The 18,679-nt window shown below is 50.2% G+C and overlaps 1 protein-coding gene across 1 annotated transcript in view; it reads left to right on the forward strand.

Annotated features, from left to right (window-relative positions):
• Positions 1-18,679, forward strand: part of KIF26B (kinesin family member 26B) — a 411,889-nt gene that overhangs the window by 193,258 nt on the left and 199,952 nt on the right. Inside the window, exon 4 of the mRNA XM_059144968.1 lies at positions 6,330-6,496. Coding sequence (XP_059000951.1) covers positions 6,330-6,496 — 167 coding nt within the window. The remainder of the gene's footprint in view (positions 1-6,329; positions 6,497-18,679) is intronic.

The following is an 18,679-nucleotide window of genomic DNA, read 5'->3' on the forward strand; positions in this document are numbered from 1 at the left end:
CTAAGACATTCTTCAAAGGGATAGCTGAGCCGTGCCTTGAGCCGCACATCTTGGGGCTAAGAAATCTCCGGGAAGACTCCCAAGACACAAACGCAACTGACGTTTGGCTTCATCTCACAACCCTGTCTTTTTCTGCTTTACCGTTTCGCCACCCCGAGTGTCAGAAAGCAGTGGGCAGGGGCTCAGGGGCCAGATTTCAGCCCTGACGGTGAAATCGTGCAACGCGACAGCCTTTCCCATCGGCAGGACCCTGGATGGAGGTGAGGCTGTAAATCGAGGGTGAAGAGAAGGCGAGCGGCCCTCCTAGGCCCTGGGCAGCCCCAGCGAGTGGAATTCTCCCTTTGCGAGAGGTCACGGAGTCACATGCTGTGGATGGATAATTTTATGGCCGCTAATAAAATTTATAGCCAAAGCAAGCTAAGATAATAAGGGTAATCAAACGTCCAGCCTTGGGACACAAGAATCCCAGCGTGGCCCCTCGGTGCTGGCCGAGGTGGGGGCCAGTGCACAGTGCAGGGAAGAGCTTATCTGTCTGTCTCCAGGCCAGCACCAGAGTCTCAGCGGTGATTTGTGTCTGTGCGAGCCGGGGATAAGCTTCAGGTTTGGTGGCAAGAGCCTGTGCTTTGGGGACAGCATGCCAAGAGCCGTAGGAGAATTAACTATTTAAATTTAAATAGTTAACATATTATACATTAATGTAAATACATAATAAAACATATATAAATTCCTGTAAGTGAATAGTGAGCCTAGGACGGGACTAGGAGCAGCCCAGTGTGCAGCCAGCCCTGCTTTAGGGAAAGGTTAGCCGAGCACTTGTGACTTGACAGGCAGGAAGCAAGATAAGGGAGGGTGGCATGTCACTCGGGCGAGTATACAGAAATCAGATGTTTCCGCCCAGGCCGGGGCTTCCCGCAGCCCGGCTTTCCAGGCAATTGTAGTTGGTTTCCGTTAACATGGATCAAAAATATTTATTGAGCACCCACTGTTTGCAAAACTATGAAAACATTAAGCGACTGTGTGAGCCATACATGATCATCCAAGAGATGTCCCCAAACAGGGAGAGAGCAGTTGCCTAAGAGAAAGTGCTATTAGGTGTTATTTTCTGGAATTTGGGGGTCGTGATGTCATTAAATATAAGGACAGCGTGGACGGGTTTGCTGTCCACAGATGTGTCCGTGCAGGAACTGGAGGCTGCAGGTGTTCCCCACTGCCTTGGCAGAGTCAACGGAGGTGGCTTTCTGGGTCAGTCATGCCATTTAAGATGAACCCCCCGTGCCGGCGCAGTCTGGAAGCTCTCAGCTGTTCCGGTCTATAGGGGAGTGAAAGGTCATTGCTTGTAGATCACAGTTTACACTGTGGACCCGACCTTGGTTTGGGAGAGCTCGACGTCCTTTGTCTTGATTTCTGTAGTCAAGATCATGACCACATGTAAGATCTGCTCTTTCTTAAGGGACAAGTGGAGAGTTTCTCCTACTGAGGGAGCGGTGCACAAGTCTCACTGTGGTCGACAGACACAGATCTTGCCTGAGCTTAAGATATAGAGAGGAGCTTTACCCAGGAGATGTGTGAAGAGTGTCAGCCCGCCCTGGGAATGACACGTGGGGTTCTCCCACAAGGACAGAGCCCACGTGTGCAAGCGCACGTGTGTACACATGCACACGTGACCCTCCCCCTGTAGCCTGGTTCCTTTGATGACTGCCTGGTGTTTGCCTGACCACCACCTGCAGGACGCGATGCGCTGTTTTCAGTGTAACAGATACTGTTGCTTTAGTGCTTACCGCAGGTCCCACGTGCCTGAGTTGGAGCCTAAAGCAGGTTTTAATCCGAACTAAACTGAATAGGGGCCGCTGGGTGGCTCAGTCAATGAAGCATCCGACTCTTGGTTTCAGCTCAGGTCGAGATTTCAGGGTCATGAGATCGAGCCCTGCGCCGGACTCCGCGCTCCGTGGGGAGTCTGCTAGTCTTCCTCTTCTCCTCTCCCTGCTCACTGGCTCACTCTCTCTCTCTCTCTCTCTCTCTCTCTCAAATAAATAAATAAATATTTTTTAAAACCTTAAAAAAAAAAAAAGAACTAAGCAGAACAAGATCGTGTGCTGAAAATCTACTCTCCCTCCGAAAGTTTGCAATTAGGACTCTTAGCGAGCATTCCATCCGCTGCTCCTAGATGGGGACAGTGGCAGTGACAGATACACATAACCGTGGTGATGAATCCTTTCTGGCGAAACCTTAAGTTTTTCAGACGAGTCAGATGCAGAGCTGCAGGTTTGGAATCTGAGTTTTCACAGAAATGTTGTTTATTGAGTTTGCCCGAGAAAAGTTCCCTCTGAGCAACCTGTGAAGCAGAGGTGAACCGTGTAGTCCTTTAAAAACGAGGCTCCTGATTCCGAATTATGCGGTCAAGTTAAAGTTCCAGGTACCTCGCTGTCTCGGGCATTTTCCCCTACAGCAGATTACAGGGAGGCCCTCAGGGGGAGTTAAAGGAAGGCTGGGCATATGGAAACAAGAAGGAGATTGTAACAAGGACTAAGTCTTCTTCCTTCACGGCCTGAAGAAAAAGATTTAATCAGATAAACATAGAGAAAAAGCAGAAAATAAGAACAGCTCTGATTTATCCCACAAACATGGTTTAAACATCTCTGTGTGGCAGATGCCCTAAACACGCCATCCCCGGGTTCTGAGAAACAACAACATATCATTAAATACCTAATCGGAACCAAAGTAAAGACACTGAAAGAAAAAAAAAAGACAATGAAAGTAAAGATTGCATTCCTGTTACAACATCTATGCAAGGCTGGAAGCAGTTTGGAAGGAGGCTTCTTCGAGTAAGTAATGCTTGAGCTTGGATCTGGACGAAAAGTAGAAGCATGCCAGATAGAGAGTGAAGGCATGTGCAAAGGCCCTGTGACAGGAGGGAAGTATGTATATTTGAGGAACTTCAGGAAGTCCAGAAGCCTGAAGTGCAGCAATTGAGGGGGGAGATAAACTGGCAATTACTATAGTGATTTCTATGTTATTTCTGAAAGTTTGTATGTGATCTCTAGAGAGGATACTGGGTGTAAATATAAGCGAAAGCATGAATTTGCTGGTGGCCTGTGTTAGCAGACATCTGCGGGGATGCCCTCTTCCCGTTGTGGAACAAGCAGAACAAAAATGAGAGAATGTTCAAAAGAAACCAGGTGAGCTCAGCCGGGCTCTTAGAAGGGGCTGGTTGTGATGGAAGGTGTGGGCTGTCTCCCTCCCAAATTATCATTCTGTATCTGAGAACGGAAGAGCTGATTGGAAGGACCATGTGACTAGGGACCTAGGCAATTGTGGTTTTATACAGGGCTTGATTTCTTAAAAAAAAAAAAAAAAAATGTTTTCTGGGGTTGCCTAGGTGGCTCAGTCGGTTAAGCATCTGACTTCCAATTTCTGCTCAGGTCATGATCTCAAGGGTCCTGGGATCAAGTCCCACTTGGGGCTCCATGCCGAGCATGGAAACTGCTTCAGATTCCCTCTCTCCCTCGGGCTCTTCCCCAACTCATGCGTGCGTTCTCGCTCTCAAAAAATATATAAATAAATAAAATAAGAATATTTTCTAAGATAAGTCAAACGTTAACATTTGTTGATTATGGTCCTGGATCTACCCCTATGTGTTTTACTTATTTATTTTTTTTCTATCTGTTTAAAAATTGTTTTTAATTAGACAGGGGTGGGAAGAAGGGGTATAGGAGCAAGGGAGGGGCCAGCACTGGCCTGAGAGGTGGGGGCCGGTTCTCAACCTCACATGAGCTTGGGCGAATGTGATCTGAGTCCTTATTTATGAAATGGGGTTTTGAAGAGGCTGATCTTGGCAGGGCTTTCTTGCTCTAAGACCTTCTGTGTTTCTGATTTCTAAGAACCATTGATTATTGAATCCTTCTACTTATAGGTTTGGGAATCGAGTGTCCCATGTCCACAAGTGCTCACTTTTTTTTTTTTTTTTTTTTAAAGTATGAGATCCAATCTTGCTTGGCAAAGATAGCCACTAGCACTCTCGAAGGAGGTCAGGGCATTGAAGTCCTTTTGCTGAGCGACTTCCTAGAAAGCCATGAGCCCGCAGGATGCTTATGGTCTTCCTGGGCTAGACTCAGGAACCTGGAACCACCTAGAAACCTGTACCTCTCACCATCCTCCCCACCCCACATCCCAGGGGTTTCTCTGTGGGTTTGCGAGGACCGTGCATACATAGTGAGACAGAATCCCGTGCCTGCTCTTCCAAACTTCAGATGAGAAATACAGAAATGAACAGGAAACGCCACAGCCAGATGATCAGACAACAGCCACGTTCATGAGCCCACGGACATCTGTGGTGACGAATCACGCAATGGGTTCATCCCCTGTACTGTACTGCCTCTCTTCAGATGTCTCTGTGTGCCGAAACCAGTTTACGGAGGCACCTGGAGGTGCTCAGTCGGTGAAACGTCTGCCTTCAGCTCAGGGCGTGATCCCGGGGTCCTGGGATGGAGTCCTGCGTGGGGCCCCCTGCTCAGTGGGGAGTCGCATCTCCCTCTCCCTCCTCTCTGCCGCTCCCCCTGCTCGTGTGCATGCGCACTCTCTCTCTCAAATAAATAATAGATAAAGTCTTCAAAAACAAATAACTAAACCAGTTTATCTATGGTAGATTGTAGCTACTTGATGAAAAAATGATGGTCCTGTGACAGTGGGTGTGTTTGTGGCCATTGGTGGAGCAGACGTCCTGGAACACGGGGGCGGGGGGCTTCATAAGTGCTGCTTAGCGCTAAGTGGTGACATAGGTGTGAACAACCTCCTCCTCTTCTTCATCCCTCTGGGAGAGTGGCAGCCGGTAGAGGGGAGCCCTCACCCCACACACAGCAGAGGAACCCAGAGGGGAGGGGATGCACGCCCCCAGCCTGGGCAGCAGCTCTAGCTGAGTGCACGGAATGTTCCCCAGGCCATGGGCTCCTTTCTCTGCCTCTTCCTCCCGGGGCTCCCTTATGTGGGTCAGGTTTCCTTACAACACATTGAATGAATGAGAATAAGAAAGTATGTGTTGGCAAAATTTCAGCTGAAAATGCCAAAGCTTTCCAAGTAAGGGCATGAATTTAAGCAAAGTTTCAAGTCAATGGGGCTCAGAGTAACGGCTGTGCAGCTAATAATGAAAAGTACAAATGTTTTTATGTTCAAAGGTTAGCAAATGGGACTCTCACTGGCCCGCTGGCCTGCTCAGTTACAAAGTGGAAACTGTGCCTGATCTTTGCTTTATTGCGCTTGTATTTTCTAGGTAATTAGGAACATTTTCCATTCAGCATTTAAGACGTTTGAGCTGCCTGCAGACTCTTTTTTAAACTGAAGTCTTTCTTCTTTCTTCTTTCTTTCTTTCTTTTCTTTTCTTTTCTTTTCTTTTCTTTTGTTCTTCCTCCTCTCCAATCCCCTCTCCCTCTTATTTTTGTTAAACTAACATTTTTCCCTTTTGTAAGTGGACTAAAGTTTTAAACCAACAGGCTTTCCAAATAGCACACTTAGGCTTTGCCTGCATCATTATTATATGGTCACAGAATGACCACTTCTGCGAAAGCATATTTCTACATGAGATTCTCATTTTGCCCAGAAGCGAGCTTCTTCCTCGCACATCCGGTGGGTTTAGATAAAACGGACCCAGCCCCCATGCACTGGTGCCTCCGTCGTGAAGGCGATCATTGCAAACAAAACCGAAGCCGTGTATCTTAATGAAGGAGTAGGAACATCAAGTCTGCTGAAATGATCTAACTCCTTCCAGAAACCACTTGGAAAACTACAGTGGCTATATTATTTCTATGAGTTTCTCTGCACCACGTTTGCTGACGGTTTATAGCAAACAACGATGATCGTGTTTGAGTCCCTCATATTATCCGTTAGCCGGTTCGCTTCTCCTTTAATAAATGATAACTTTGCCCCTCTCGTCTGTCAGCGTTTGGGACCAGTCCCAGTAAGAAAGCAGCCGTGGTCGATGCTTCTGCTCCGTCCGGTCTTGGGCCGCAAACTGTGGATAATGGCTCACACTTTCTGCTCCAAATGGACAGGAGACACGGGCATAATTGAAACTCACAGTGTTGGGGGGTAATTTTATCCCATTATTTCTAATGAAAATAAGGAAGTGTCCAGACTAAAATCCTGCAAAATATGTTCTGAGAAGCCCAAAGAAGCCCCAGCGTGCATGGAGCATGTCCCTGGTCCCCGTTCCTCACCCCGCCGGGCCACCGTCCCTACCTGTGCTGGGACCCCCGCCCCCTGACAGAGGGATGCCATCGGTGGTGCGGGAAGGGCAGTGAGTCACAGGTAACGAGCCCCGTGTCGGTTTTCCTTGTCAGATCTCCCAGCTGATGACGGAGACGGGCCGGGAGGGGCTGACCGAGGCGGCGCTGAATCGCTCCAACGCGGACAAGCCCTCGGCCTGCGGCACCCCAGCCTCCCAGGGCTCCTGCGCGGCCAGTGAGACTTCCACAGGCCCCTCGGTGGCCGCTTCCTTCTTCGCCAGGTAAGAGAAGCGTCCGGAGCCTCAATTCTCCAGCTTAGCTAAAACACTAGTGAGAGTTTGGAACTGTCTTGGACTTCCCGCTTTAGGAGGGGGTTCCGCAATCTCAGACTGCCGCCGCTGGGTCCGGACGACCCTGACGGTCTGGACACTCAGCAGCATCCTTGGCCTCCCCCCGCTGGACTCCCACTGCACCTGTCACACTTGCGACGACCGTGAAGGTCTCCAGACACCGGCATGGGTGTCGCGGGTGGGGGACCACAGCTCTAAGAATATGTGGCTTTCACGATGTCCCCCTGGGGTGAGGACTTCGGGGGGCCCGGCCCCCCACCTGGTGTTTCCAGACTGATGTTCTTAGCACAGCAGATGAATGGCTTTGACCATGAACTAGGAAAGAGATGGCAGCCTTCTTTTTTTTTTTTTTTTCCATTCTGGACAGATGAGCAGGATAGTTACCCTATACCCTCCAGCGAATCTCAGGGCCTTTAATAAGACAAGAAACCCAAATGAAAGGTATCTCGACAATGTTTTATGCCTAATTTTAGCAGTGCGGCCGAGACAGGGCAGGAGACAAAGGACAGCTGACCAGAAGGCGCTTTCGGGATCATCTAATTCGGTCTCCTTGTTTTATGAAGGACCGGCCTGAGGACCAAGAAAGTTGAACTTTGAGTTAATTTATAGCAAAGTCAGAAATAGAAACCAGATTCCTCAGCTTCCCCCCCACCCCGTGACTCATTCTTTATTTGATCCTTGGAACTTAACTTTAGAAAACTTTTTCTGCCTAAGATTTGCATGTCCCTGGATAAGCGGAATTCAGAATAAATGGCTCCAGGTCCGAGATCGGAGGAGCCCTGAGGTCTGCCTTGGTGTCCCTGTCTGTACACCGAGGTCAGCCCCTCCTCCTCCGGGCTGCTTTGAACATTAAGACAGACTAGGGTAAATGATAAAGTCTTGTACAAAGGGCGATTTGGTACAGACTCTGATAATATGTCAGGAGGAAGGAAAATTGCGTGGTTTCTCTGCTTAGCCTCGTGAGTGGTACCATCCAAAGCACAGCATGTGAGGACGGGGCTCCGAATAGGGGAGGATCCGGTCAGAGGGAGAACAGAGGCCAGTGTCCTGGGTTAATAACATCCCCAGTAAAGACGGCATGGGGGCCTGTCGGGAGACTGGGTCTGAGGTTCTCATTGTGTCTTGGTGCCGTGTTTATTGTCCTGTGAAAAGTTGCGCCGACTCGGGTGTATAGCAAGTAACAGGAAATGAGGTTGTGCCCGTATCCACGGGACAGATGCTCCAAGCCCGCCAGGGGATGCCTGAAACCGTGGACAGAACCAACTGAGAGGCCATGTCCACGCCATTCAGGGAGGGAATAAGGAGGTGGAAATGCCGCAAGCACAGACGATCCCAGGACTTAGGCGGGTGGTGAGAGCGTGTCCGGGGTGGGCGACGAACATGCTGAGGAAGGAGGAAGCCACATCATGGCAGATTTAGTCCAGAGAAGACGACCCTCAGCTGTCTCTTGGGCCATCGTGTGAATGAAGAATTTGGTTGGTTCTAAGAAACACCCAAGTATGTAGGCAAAGATTGAATAAAACCTGGTGATGGGACCCAGCTCGGACTCCCTCCAGCTCAGCTCTCCCAGCTCAGGATGCAGGAGAATTTGCACACAGCTCAGACGACCCCGAGAGAGAGTGAGGTCCCCGTCACTGAGGGAGATCAAGCTTACACTGGGGGACTGCTGGCCTTGGTGCTGCCGAGAACCTTCACTGCCCAGATGGAGGTTGCCCTCCAGGGCACTTTCCTGACCAGAAGTACCTTGAACATGAGAGGCCTCAGTGCAGACTCCACCCAGAGACTTTTCTGGATCAGCTACCCTTAGAAAACCCCAGAAGCAGGACTGGAAGCAGGAGGAGGTAGGGGTTCACTGGGAAAGCCCATGCACCAGACATAGGGTAGGCCTGAAGCTGACTTTCAGTTAATCCGAGGAGCATTTCCAAACGAGCCAGCACACACCAGGGAAGGGAAGGACAAATGACAGGCAAGGGGAGCCTGGCCTGAGACTTACCTGCACTCCCGGGTCAGAATGGAGACCATGGGCTGAGCCCAGAGCCAACGGGCATTTGATGTGGGTTGCGGGGGAGGGGCCAAAACCAGCCCCGGTTGTGCTGTCCGGCAGTCTCGGAATGCCGGGTCCAGGGTTTTCTGCTTGGGATCAAGGACAGGTGGCCTTTGGTCGGGGTGAAATCTGCATCCGTCGCTGGTGCGCAAACCGGAAAGGCTCTAGAGGTTATGGTTTCCTGTGGAAGCTCGGGAAGGTCTTTCCACCCAGGAATCTGGGGCCGGGGTTCACTCCTGTGCCTCACACATGTGCTCACCGCTTCTCAACTCCTTGTGCGAGACCGGGTCGCAGAGCCGGGTCTGCAAGGTTCTGGAACCTCCTTGCGGCTCTAAGTGACCCGAGGTGGCCGGCTCTCAGGAAGCTGGGCCGGACATCATTTCATCATTTTATAGGGAAGAGGGGCCATTTGCCACCTTTGTGGCCAGCGTGGCTGAGGTTTCCGGGACGGTCAGTGAGCGTCACTCACTGTGCTGAGCTCCCACTGGGCAAACTCTCCCTTTGTCCTCGGACGAGCCGTGGCAGGTGGAACCTATCGTTTCCCCGTTGGGTGGATAAAGAAAGAAATGTCCAGAGGTTAAGTCACGGACCCAAGGGTGCACAGCTAGGAAGTGGCCGAGTGGGGACCCTCACCCATGTGCGTGAGCCCTTGGTGCCCTCAGTGTGAAGCGGGCACAATTCGACGCATTAGTGATTTCTTCACCGTAATCAGGAACTGAGGGTCACCGCTTAGGAAACAGCACTAGGAACAAGTGGGCGCTACTGTTTGTTTGAGGAAATGAGTAGAGCAGAAACCCAGTTTGTCGAGGGTTGTGGACAGCCCCTTTACTTGGCAACATCAGCCTTTCTGTGTAAATGTTGGCTTTCTACGGGGAAAGGTGGGATGGACTTGACTGTGTTTCAGATGCAACGACTAAAAAGATGAAGAGTTCCAGTTCCACGTAAGCCGCGGTACCTTCATGGCCGGAGCTTCTCCGAGTGTGGTCTGTGGGGCCGTGGGGCCACACACTGTTCCTAGTCTAGCACAGGTGGAGAGGTGGAGAGGAAGCTTCTAGAAACTTCTGGAAGCCAGCGAACAGGAATGTTATGGTTGTTGGATCTAGGAATAGAGAAGTGGAGCTTGTATTTTGGAGGTCATTAGAAATTAAAGAAAAAGTGATACTTCACCGCATGAGGTCTGAGAAGAACTCCTCTAGAAAGCGACGAAGTCCCAAGCGGGCAACCCTCGATGCCTGCCTCGTCTGAATCTATTTCTTTAAGTAACAGCATCGGGGTAGACTGACTGCCTTTGCTTTTAATTTTGGAAAAGCACTTTTTTGGGGGGTGGGTGGGGGAACAATAGCATGACACTAAAAATAGTAACGGTCATAGTAACCAGGCTGGCACAGCAAGTCACCTGGCTGGTTAGCTGTCCCAGCGAAGATCCTAGGGGATCTTCTGTGCACGATTCCCACAGGAACGGGAGGTGGCGGAGTAGCGTGTAATGAGTGCGACTAGAAGTGGCTCTAAAATCTGTTTGCATGGTCTGAGTACCTCAGATCACTCCATGTTCCAAACCCTTTGGTGCGTGTCTCTTGGCTTCCCGCGGGGTCCGTTCCGTGCCTTAGTGCTTCTCCCTCCCTCAGGCTCTCCCCCCGCCTCAGATGCTCCAGGAACAGAGTTGTCGTGTACTTCCCGAGTCTCTTCTTGAAGTTTCTGACCTTTATACAATGTGTGGCTATTGGTTAACAGTGCATCTGCCCTGGGTTTGGCATCTTCTGGGCAAAAATTGGTGTTCTCAGTATAGGGGTGGCCTCGGATACATTTTGTGGGACCCGTTCGCTCTGCTTTCTCTTTCTCGCTTGCTTTGTTCCTCCTTTCCTTCTGCCAGCTCCCCCAACCCCTTGCCTTCGGCCCGATCGCCTTCTTTCCTGAGGGATGTTGTTGTACTTCTGTCCATCTCGACCTGCCTCACGGTTTCTTGCATTCTCGAGTTTGGACCCCTTGTCTGATTACCCAGCTGCTTTCTCCAAGCCCCTAGAGCACATCACTGAGCGTTCATGACCGACTGGCCCCGTTTCCCCCTTGATCAGCTTGGGTCCTGGGGTTGGGGGCCAAGCCGAGTGGCGGGAGCTGTGTCCTGGCTCCGAGGACCTGCCTTGGGACCAGTTGGCTCCGTCTCTCATGCCCCTTGGGGCCCCTCCTCTTTGCGCCAGGCACACGCGCGTGCTGTGTGTGCACAGGCATTACTCTTACAGGCGGCCGTGCCTAACATCCCCTGCACGTTCTTGCCGACAGTCCCTTCAGATAGTGCCTGTTTGCTCTGGTTAGAGCACGCACCGAACATACAGTCTTGCTCAGTGATGCCTTTTTTTCCGACCCCGGGTGTGTGAACGTGGAACAGTAGTCCTTGGCTCCATGCCAGGAGTTTATGGCGTCAGAGAAGGATGAGAGGGAGCCGTGAAGCTGCTCCTGGTCCTTTTGTTCTCCCATCAGATTCGATTCCCCTGAGGGACGCACAGGTCTCCCCGTGATCGACACATCAGCAGTTAGCCCCAGAGAAGAACTGTGACAGACGTGGCCCAGCTGGTCCCCGGTGATGCAGGAGGAGGAGGAGAGAGCCGGGGACCCGACTTGAGAGAGAAGTAAATTTCCATGTTAGTGTCTGTTGTGATGGAAGAGCACTCCAGGAGGGGCGCCTGGGTGGCTCAGAGGGTTAAGCCTCTGCCTTCAGCTCAGGTCATGATCCCAGGGTCCTGAGATCGAGCTCCGCATCGGGCTCTCTGCTCAGCTACGAGCCTGCTTCCCCCTCTCTCTGCCTGCCCCTCTGCCCACTTGTGATTTCTGTCAAATAAATAAATAAAATCTTAAAAAAAGAAAAAAAAAAGAGCTCCTCTGGGAGAAGAAGAGCCCCGGAGAGCCCGTCTCTTGGAACTTGCCCCCACGATTATTGCTTTTTCTGTTTCTCGAGTTCAAAGAAGCCTGTTGTACCTGCGCTTAACCTCCTGGCCAGGATCGCACTTGGACCCCGTGTCTGTTCCTTCCCCCAGTTCCCCCCATGAAACTCCGTCACCTGCTCCAGCTCCCGCTGACTTAGCCCATGGCTAAGCTTCCGCTGACTTCCTAGGGGATATTCGTGGTCAGGATCAGTGTCCAAAATTGTGCCGTTCGCTCAGGGGACGAGGGCAACATTTAGAGGGGTGAGTGGGGTGCCTGCTCCCGGGCTCCCTCTATCCAGGAGGGCCTCTGTGAGTCAGCTGCCCGGAGTTACAGTGTGGGCTTGTCTGCACCAGCTTCCTGCCCCCTTCCTCCACTAGGGGCTCAGCGGGGTCGAGGCCGCAGTTTGGAGGGCCCGAGTGGGAAGCCAAATCCCCACTCTCTGGGTTTCTTGTTTATTTACTCCTGGCAGGTCAACCTCCCTTTTCTTAGAAAAGACTCCGTGGACTTCTGGGAAAAGAGGGGACTCTGGCTCATGTATATGAATAAGCGAATTTGGAGGATTCGTACCTGCTTGAGTAGGGCTTCGCTTGAACACCCATCAGTTGGCATATGAAAGGCAAAGTTTAAGAAGGAGCCAAATGGGTACTGAGTGCCATCAGATTTCAGGGGGCCGGGGAAAGAGCTTCATGTGTTTGCTGCCTGAAGCAGGAAATCCTTGATTGCTTATGAGACACAAGGAACGCACTGAGGGAACATTCAATGTCTAGACCGTTACCCTTTGTGTACAAAGAAAAAAACTCCTAAAATGCTTGAGATAGAGAACCCGACCGTCCAGTACCAACCCCAGCAACCTCCAGAACTGTTCTGTTTTGGGGTATGCAGACCATCGTGCAGATGGCAATCGTGGCGTGGCCCACACCGTTCTTCGGAGCTGCCGGTCTACACAGAAGAAAACGACCAGTGTTCGCGGCCCCTTCCCATCTCCTGCTGCAGGGAATGTGTAAAATGGGGCAGTTTCTGATTAAAGGAATCCTTTGTCTGACTGATGGCCTGTTGGGGTGTTGGCAGTCGGCTCACCACATCTGGGAATCATTTGCAGAGCCTGGCCTCCCCTGAAAACCCAATTCATGCCTTGGTGGGATTGCTCCAAGGCGAGGCGAATGCCACGGGCCCCAGGGATCCCGGTGATTCTTGTCAAGCGTTCTCAGCTCAGACAGTCTGGTTCTTCCTGAACATTTTGAATATCTTTTTTTGACCAGTGTTGGGGGGAGGGAAGCGGGGTATGGGAAAAAGAGAAAGGGGAAGTGGCCCGGGGTCAGATCCAGAGCCTACCACGGACATTCTGGACCGGACTGGATCCGGACTTGAGGCAACTAACTCAGCCTCTGGAAGACTGTTCCTTCTGTTCCATGGCAGTCGGTCACTCTGTCTATTTCACGGGCTTGTGGAAACATGACAGCACTTTGCAAACGTCATTGAAATCCCACAGACAATGTTAAGACGGCATATGCTAGGGCTAGAAGTCTGCGCTTCCCGGGAAGCCTAGAGCATTCTCAATGTTCCTTCTGGAGTGGATGACTTTTGTCATGGCCACCTTCGTGCTTACATTGTACTTTTTTCATCGGAGTTAGTGACCAGGAAATGGATTTCAAAAGCATACACTCATGAAATCGGGTCCTCTCCAGCCATATGTCCTCTGCTCTTTCAGAACCGACTCCAAGGAATGTCATCCTCCCCGATCAGACCATGCGGGTGTCAACAAAGAAACAGACTGTTTCCCCTTTTGCTTCCACTGTTTTTATTCAATTTCATCATCCGCTTTGTGGCCCCACCCAGCTGCTGGCACCTGAGTCCTCCCTGAGCCGCAGGCTCATAGAATTCTCCACCGTCCCTTCCTTTCCTGTCTTCCCACAGTTTTCTTTCTTACCACCCCCCCCTCGAAGGCAGCTCCCCAAGGACAGCCTCTCTGCATGGCTCACGGATGTTTCCAGTCACCAGTGGAACCTGGTTCCTCAGAGGTGAACTATGCTCTTCAGCCTGGTGTGGGGAGCGTTTGTCTCTTGAGGTGCATTGCCCGGTCTTCACCATTTTGCAGAGGTCTTTGGTGGTCACTAGATCAGAGAGGTTGTCCTCAGTACTTACTCATTTAAGAATAATGAAAGCCAACATTTATTGGGGCATTCCCTTATGCCACACGCGTTTCTGAGTTCTAGGCACAAATTTAAACTTCAGAAGCCCCCATGAGTTGGCCCTCTTCTTAGTCCAAGGCTTAGGTATGGAAACCAAAGCATGGACTGGTGAAGTAGCTTGACGGCTGTTTCGCAGCTAGCCGATGAGGCGGACCTTGAGCGCTGCTGTCCGATCTCAGAGCCCATGAACATGAGCACATGAGCTCTGTTAAGGGTAGGGGCGCTCGTGTCTTTGTTCTTGGCTGAAGCCCTAGTGCCTCAAAGAAGCACTCCAGAAATGCTTGTTGAGTGAATAAACAAACATTCTCCGCCACCATGCTCTCCTGCCTCCAAACTCAGGATGGGTTGTGGTGGGTGGGCCATCGTGAGGCCTTTGCTTAAGGGCCGTGAGTGACACCAAAAAGGAGATTGGAGGCAAAGCCCAGCAGAGAAGCTACAGAGGAAAACATTTTGGCCAATTACCTTCTACTTTTCTAATTTTGTTTGTTACCAGATACTGCTTCCTGTCTCACTCAGAGTCAAGGCTGAAGGTTTTTTGGCGACTGGCCATCTGCTCTTCCCCCATCCTCTACCATGGCCCTCTTGCCTACCGTGTTCCGGGAACACCAGCCTCCTTGCCCTTTCTCAAAAGAGGCAAGACCATGGCCTCTGCAGAAGGTCTGCTTTTCCTGTTCCCTCGGCCCTTTCCCCAGATTTCTGCTCAGCTCAACCCTCCCTTTTTTCAGATCTTTGTTCAAATGCCTTCCCTAACCTATTTATTTATTTTTATTTTTTTAAAGACTTATTTATTTTAGAGAGAGAGCGAGCGTGTGTGCTCATGCATGAGCAGTGGGAGGGGCAGGCGGAGAGAGAGAATCTCATGCAGACTCCATGCTGAGCGTAGAGCCTGATGTGGGGTTAGTCTCATGACCTCAGACCATGACTTGAACCAGAATCAAGAGTCGGACGCTTAACCGATGGAGGCACCTGGGTACCCCCCCGTCCTCTCTATTTAAAAGTACAACCATTCTGTCTCTGCATCCCTCCTCCCATACAATACCTACCGTCTTCAATATTAGTTGAAGGAAGGGAAGAGGGAAGGAAGGGAGTTCAGACTAAAAGCAAGATGGGCAGCTAAGTCTCCAGATTTTCCTCCACTGAAGATCTTTGAGAATTTCACATCTTTTCCCATTCGGTTCAAGTCCCATGCCCAGGAATTACATTATTGCTGTAGTTTTGGGATGTTCTGGAGAGATAGCATCATAACAAAGCACGTGGAAGGCATCACTGAGAAACTGAGATTCTTACGGAAGCTGCGAGTACCTAGCTGTCTTTTCAAGAGGAAGATTTGCAAGAGAGGGGGTTGCATGGCGCCACCCGGGGCCAAAAGCACCAAGAGTCAAAACAGAGAAAAGAGTCAGGACCAGCACAACCCAGTAGGGCTCGCCATCTTTCCTCCTATTTCGTCCCAAACCTGACTTTTCCTCCCTTGGATTAAATATTTTTGCTTTCTGCCTCCTGTTTTATTATTTTAATTCTATAACTGTCCTAGTGAGGTATGTAAAGCATTTGGGGAAGAAAATCGTGCAGAAGACGTTATAGAAACTAAAGATGCATCATATTACACGGTATTGGGTAGAGGTTCCTCATGCTGGTGATGAATCTGTCCATAGCTTTGTCTGCCCTGTAAATAAGGAACCGGCTCCTCATCAGCGAAATGTGGAGCAGGACTTCAAGGGATACTGTCATAATAATTTGCTGAGAAACAGGTCGGACTGAGGTATAAAGAGACCAGTGGCCGTCTCAGCTTCTTCCACTGGGGATGTTCCTGAAGGAGGGCTTCTTCCTTTCTTGCCTCTAACGTGGAAATAATGAGTTTTCCCTTTTCTCCTGATTACCAAGATGTAGCTCTCATGAGAACAGTAACTGTGTTGAGTCTCCCCCTATACTTGGCACCGTGCTTTGTATACAGTAGGAGCTCAGTAAGTGAATGCTGAAACAGGGACCCCACTGTGCGGGAAAACTCGGGCCTGTCCTGCTTCTCAAAAGAGTAAAAATGCTTAAAGAAATTAAAATGTAAAATGAACCTTGAGACTGTACCTGGAGATAGCCAGATTTATCACGCTGTCTCCCGATTTCTTATCCTTTCAAGTACTGGCTTTACTGGTAAGAAACGTTGGGATAGCTAAATAATCAAACAGACTTTTTTCATTATTGATTTCAGCACAGGTAGGTTCTGTACACGTGAATTTGGACCATCATCTTTTCATTGAGCTGATGCAAAAGTGAGTTTAGCATCATTAGAAACGATGGCCTGTGCCATTGTCTTGGTGTCCTCCAAAACCAAAGCCTTAAGAGTCCATAGTTGGTCCTTTTAGACTCCGGCAAAAGGGGGAAAGGGCCTTGGCCATGACAAAGAAAGATGATTTATCCTTGGGCCTATCATGAAAAGGGTGTAATGAGCCCCAGGCCCCACTTTGATTTAAAAAAAAGAAGAAGAAGAAGAACAAATATAGACCATCACTCAAAATTTATTTCTAGTCTTTCAGGTGCTTCAGAAAATAAATGTGGTTCATTTTTCTCAAATAAATTTTCATTTATTCTCCTGTCTGTCTCCTTGGTGCTCAAGTTAAAGCTGCAAGGTGGCCTTTGTGGAGAAAGCAGACTATTTCTGAATCTGGCCCTGCAGAATTTTAGTGACATTTTCAATGGACGAAAAAAATACTCAAGTCTTAAGTCCTTATACAGGTTCTCACCACCAATAGTATTTAAAAATCAAAATAAGACCTTGTTCCCACCGTTGAGGAGCTCCAGGGGTCAGAGTAAAATCAAGAGAGATGGGGCGCCTGGGTGGTGTGGTCAGCTAAGCGTCTGACTCTTGGTTTCAGCTCAGGTCGTGATCTCAGAGCTGCAGGATCGAGCCCCCCACCAGGCTCCACGCTCAGGGCAGAGTCTGTTTGAGATTCTCCTTTTCCCTCTGCCCTTTCCCTCTGCTCGTGCTCTTTCTTTCTCTAAAATAAGTAAATATATCTTTTAAAAAAAAAAAGTTGAGAGAGATCGCGGAAGAGGCCCAAGGATTACCAACCTGTATGTCATGAAGTCTGACCCTGGCTGGGGTCTGGCCGCTCAGCCCTTCCCGGCCCCCCTGGGAATTCGTGAGATGAACATAACTGTCGGCAGCTGGTACTGTTGGCCTCTACCCCCTGGACTCCCACACATCATTCTCTGAACAAGGCCTTGTAGCTCCCAAGGTCCAGCCCTTACAACTCTGCCCACGGGTTTTCTCTGCTGGAGCCCACTGCATTCAAGTGTGGGTCTGGCCAGAGTGCCAAGGAAGCAGTGTTCTTGGGAACAGTTCCCAAATAAGACTGACAGGAGTTGGGGGTAAATGCTCCAGCTCCCTTGCCCCTTGTTTGGGACATCGCTGAGGCATGGTCCACCCTGACCCTGGTCCTTGGTCCAGATTTCCTAAGTAGGGCTGAGCCCCAGCTGCCTGTATCAGCAGCCTGCTTGATCATGTATCCTTCAGTGGCTTCCTCCTTCCCTGTCTCACTCCTACTCCCCTGCGTCTGTTTCCTGTAGTCACCTGCCATTTAAACCTCCTAGAACTCTCATCCTTATCCAGGGATGCTTCTAAGAAGACCCAGCATAAGATATAGGCTGTATATCCCCATTCAGCCAGCCAGCCAGCCAGCCAGCCATCCATCCATCCATCCATCCAAACATACATACATCCATCCATTCATCCAACCATCCAGCATTTTTTTAAGTCCATGCTATATGCCAGGCATTATATGTGATCCTGAAGATGGCAAATGGGCAGCCACCACCATCGGGAGCTCCCTCCCAGGACACAGAAGAACACCAGAACTCCCAGTATCACCCACCCCGAGTCTTCCAATCCTTTAGCTATTAAAGGGGACTTCATCGCACCTCTTTTTATCAGAAGTTATCTTATCCATTCACTTGCTCTCTGGTTTATTGCCTTCTCCCCTTCTACAATGGAAGATCCATTCAATGAGCCACTTGTCTGTCTGTTCCACAGTTGTATCCTCACCTCTGAGAATGGATCTGGGGCTCAGTGACTATTTGAGCCCATCTGGGAAGGGGTAGGAGTCTGCCCAGGAGCTGGTCAGCCTCCTCCTGTCCCTCCTGGGGTCGTTCATCTCTGCTGCAGTGTAGCTAAGCTCCACAGAAAGGCTCTGCTCAGAGCAGGAGAGAAAGAGCGTGGCTCCCTGCCTGCCCTACCTGCCTGCTCCCTACCGCGCCCCGAGGGCCGGGGCTTCTTTCCAGTCACCAGTCCTGGGGAACTAAGTGCTTTGCCCAACCGTGTGCTTGAGGAGAGCGCGTTCCTTTAACACGACGGATGGGGGTAATATGCTTCATTCAGAATCTTTTGATGTCAGTATCAATCACGCTAAAAGACACCTTCCGGGGAACATCTAGACCGCTGTTTGGCCAAAAGAAGTGGGCACCATAGCCTAGCCAAATTGGCCCTCTAACCTAAATTCAGCACTGAGCTTAACTGGAAAGAACTTTTCATTCTGGGCCATTCCTCAAGCGTGTGTGGAGACTTTCTGAGGCTGCTCCTGATGCCGTGTCTTTCCGTCCAGGCTGCTGGGGGTGGGGTGCACCTGCCAGGCCTGGGTCAGGGGGCATGTCTGCACCCAGTCTCTGTGCTTTTCTGCAGTGTCCCTGCCTGGGGCCATGTTCAATGTAATCCTCATGTCTTTTGCATAAATTGGAAAATCCCCTATCATTTATGACTTAAGATGCTGTGCATTTTGTTTTCATTTTCGTGTTAAAGAGAGAGAACATAAAGATGGCTATCATTCATCTTGAAACCTCTCCTCTGGTCCCGATTGCCAACCACAGCCCCAAAGGCCGGTGGGGGACTTACCACCCTGCCTGTTCTTTATTTCCTTTACAGCTGGGCCTGTGAGCAAAACTGATTTATGGAGCCTGGGTCTTGCTTCGAAGTGG

Source organism: Mustela lutreola, chromosome 14 (assembly GCF_030435805.1).
Source record: "Mustela lutreola isolate mMusLut2 chromosome 14, mMusLut2.pri, whole genome shotgun sequence".
NCBI lineage: Eukaryota > Metazoa > Chordata > Mammalia > Carnivora > Mustelidae > Mustela > Mustela lutreola.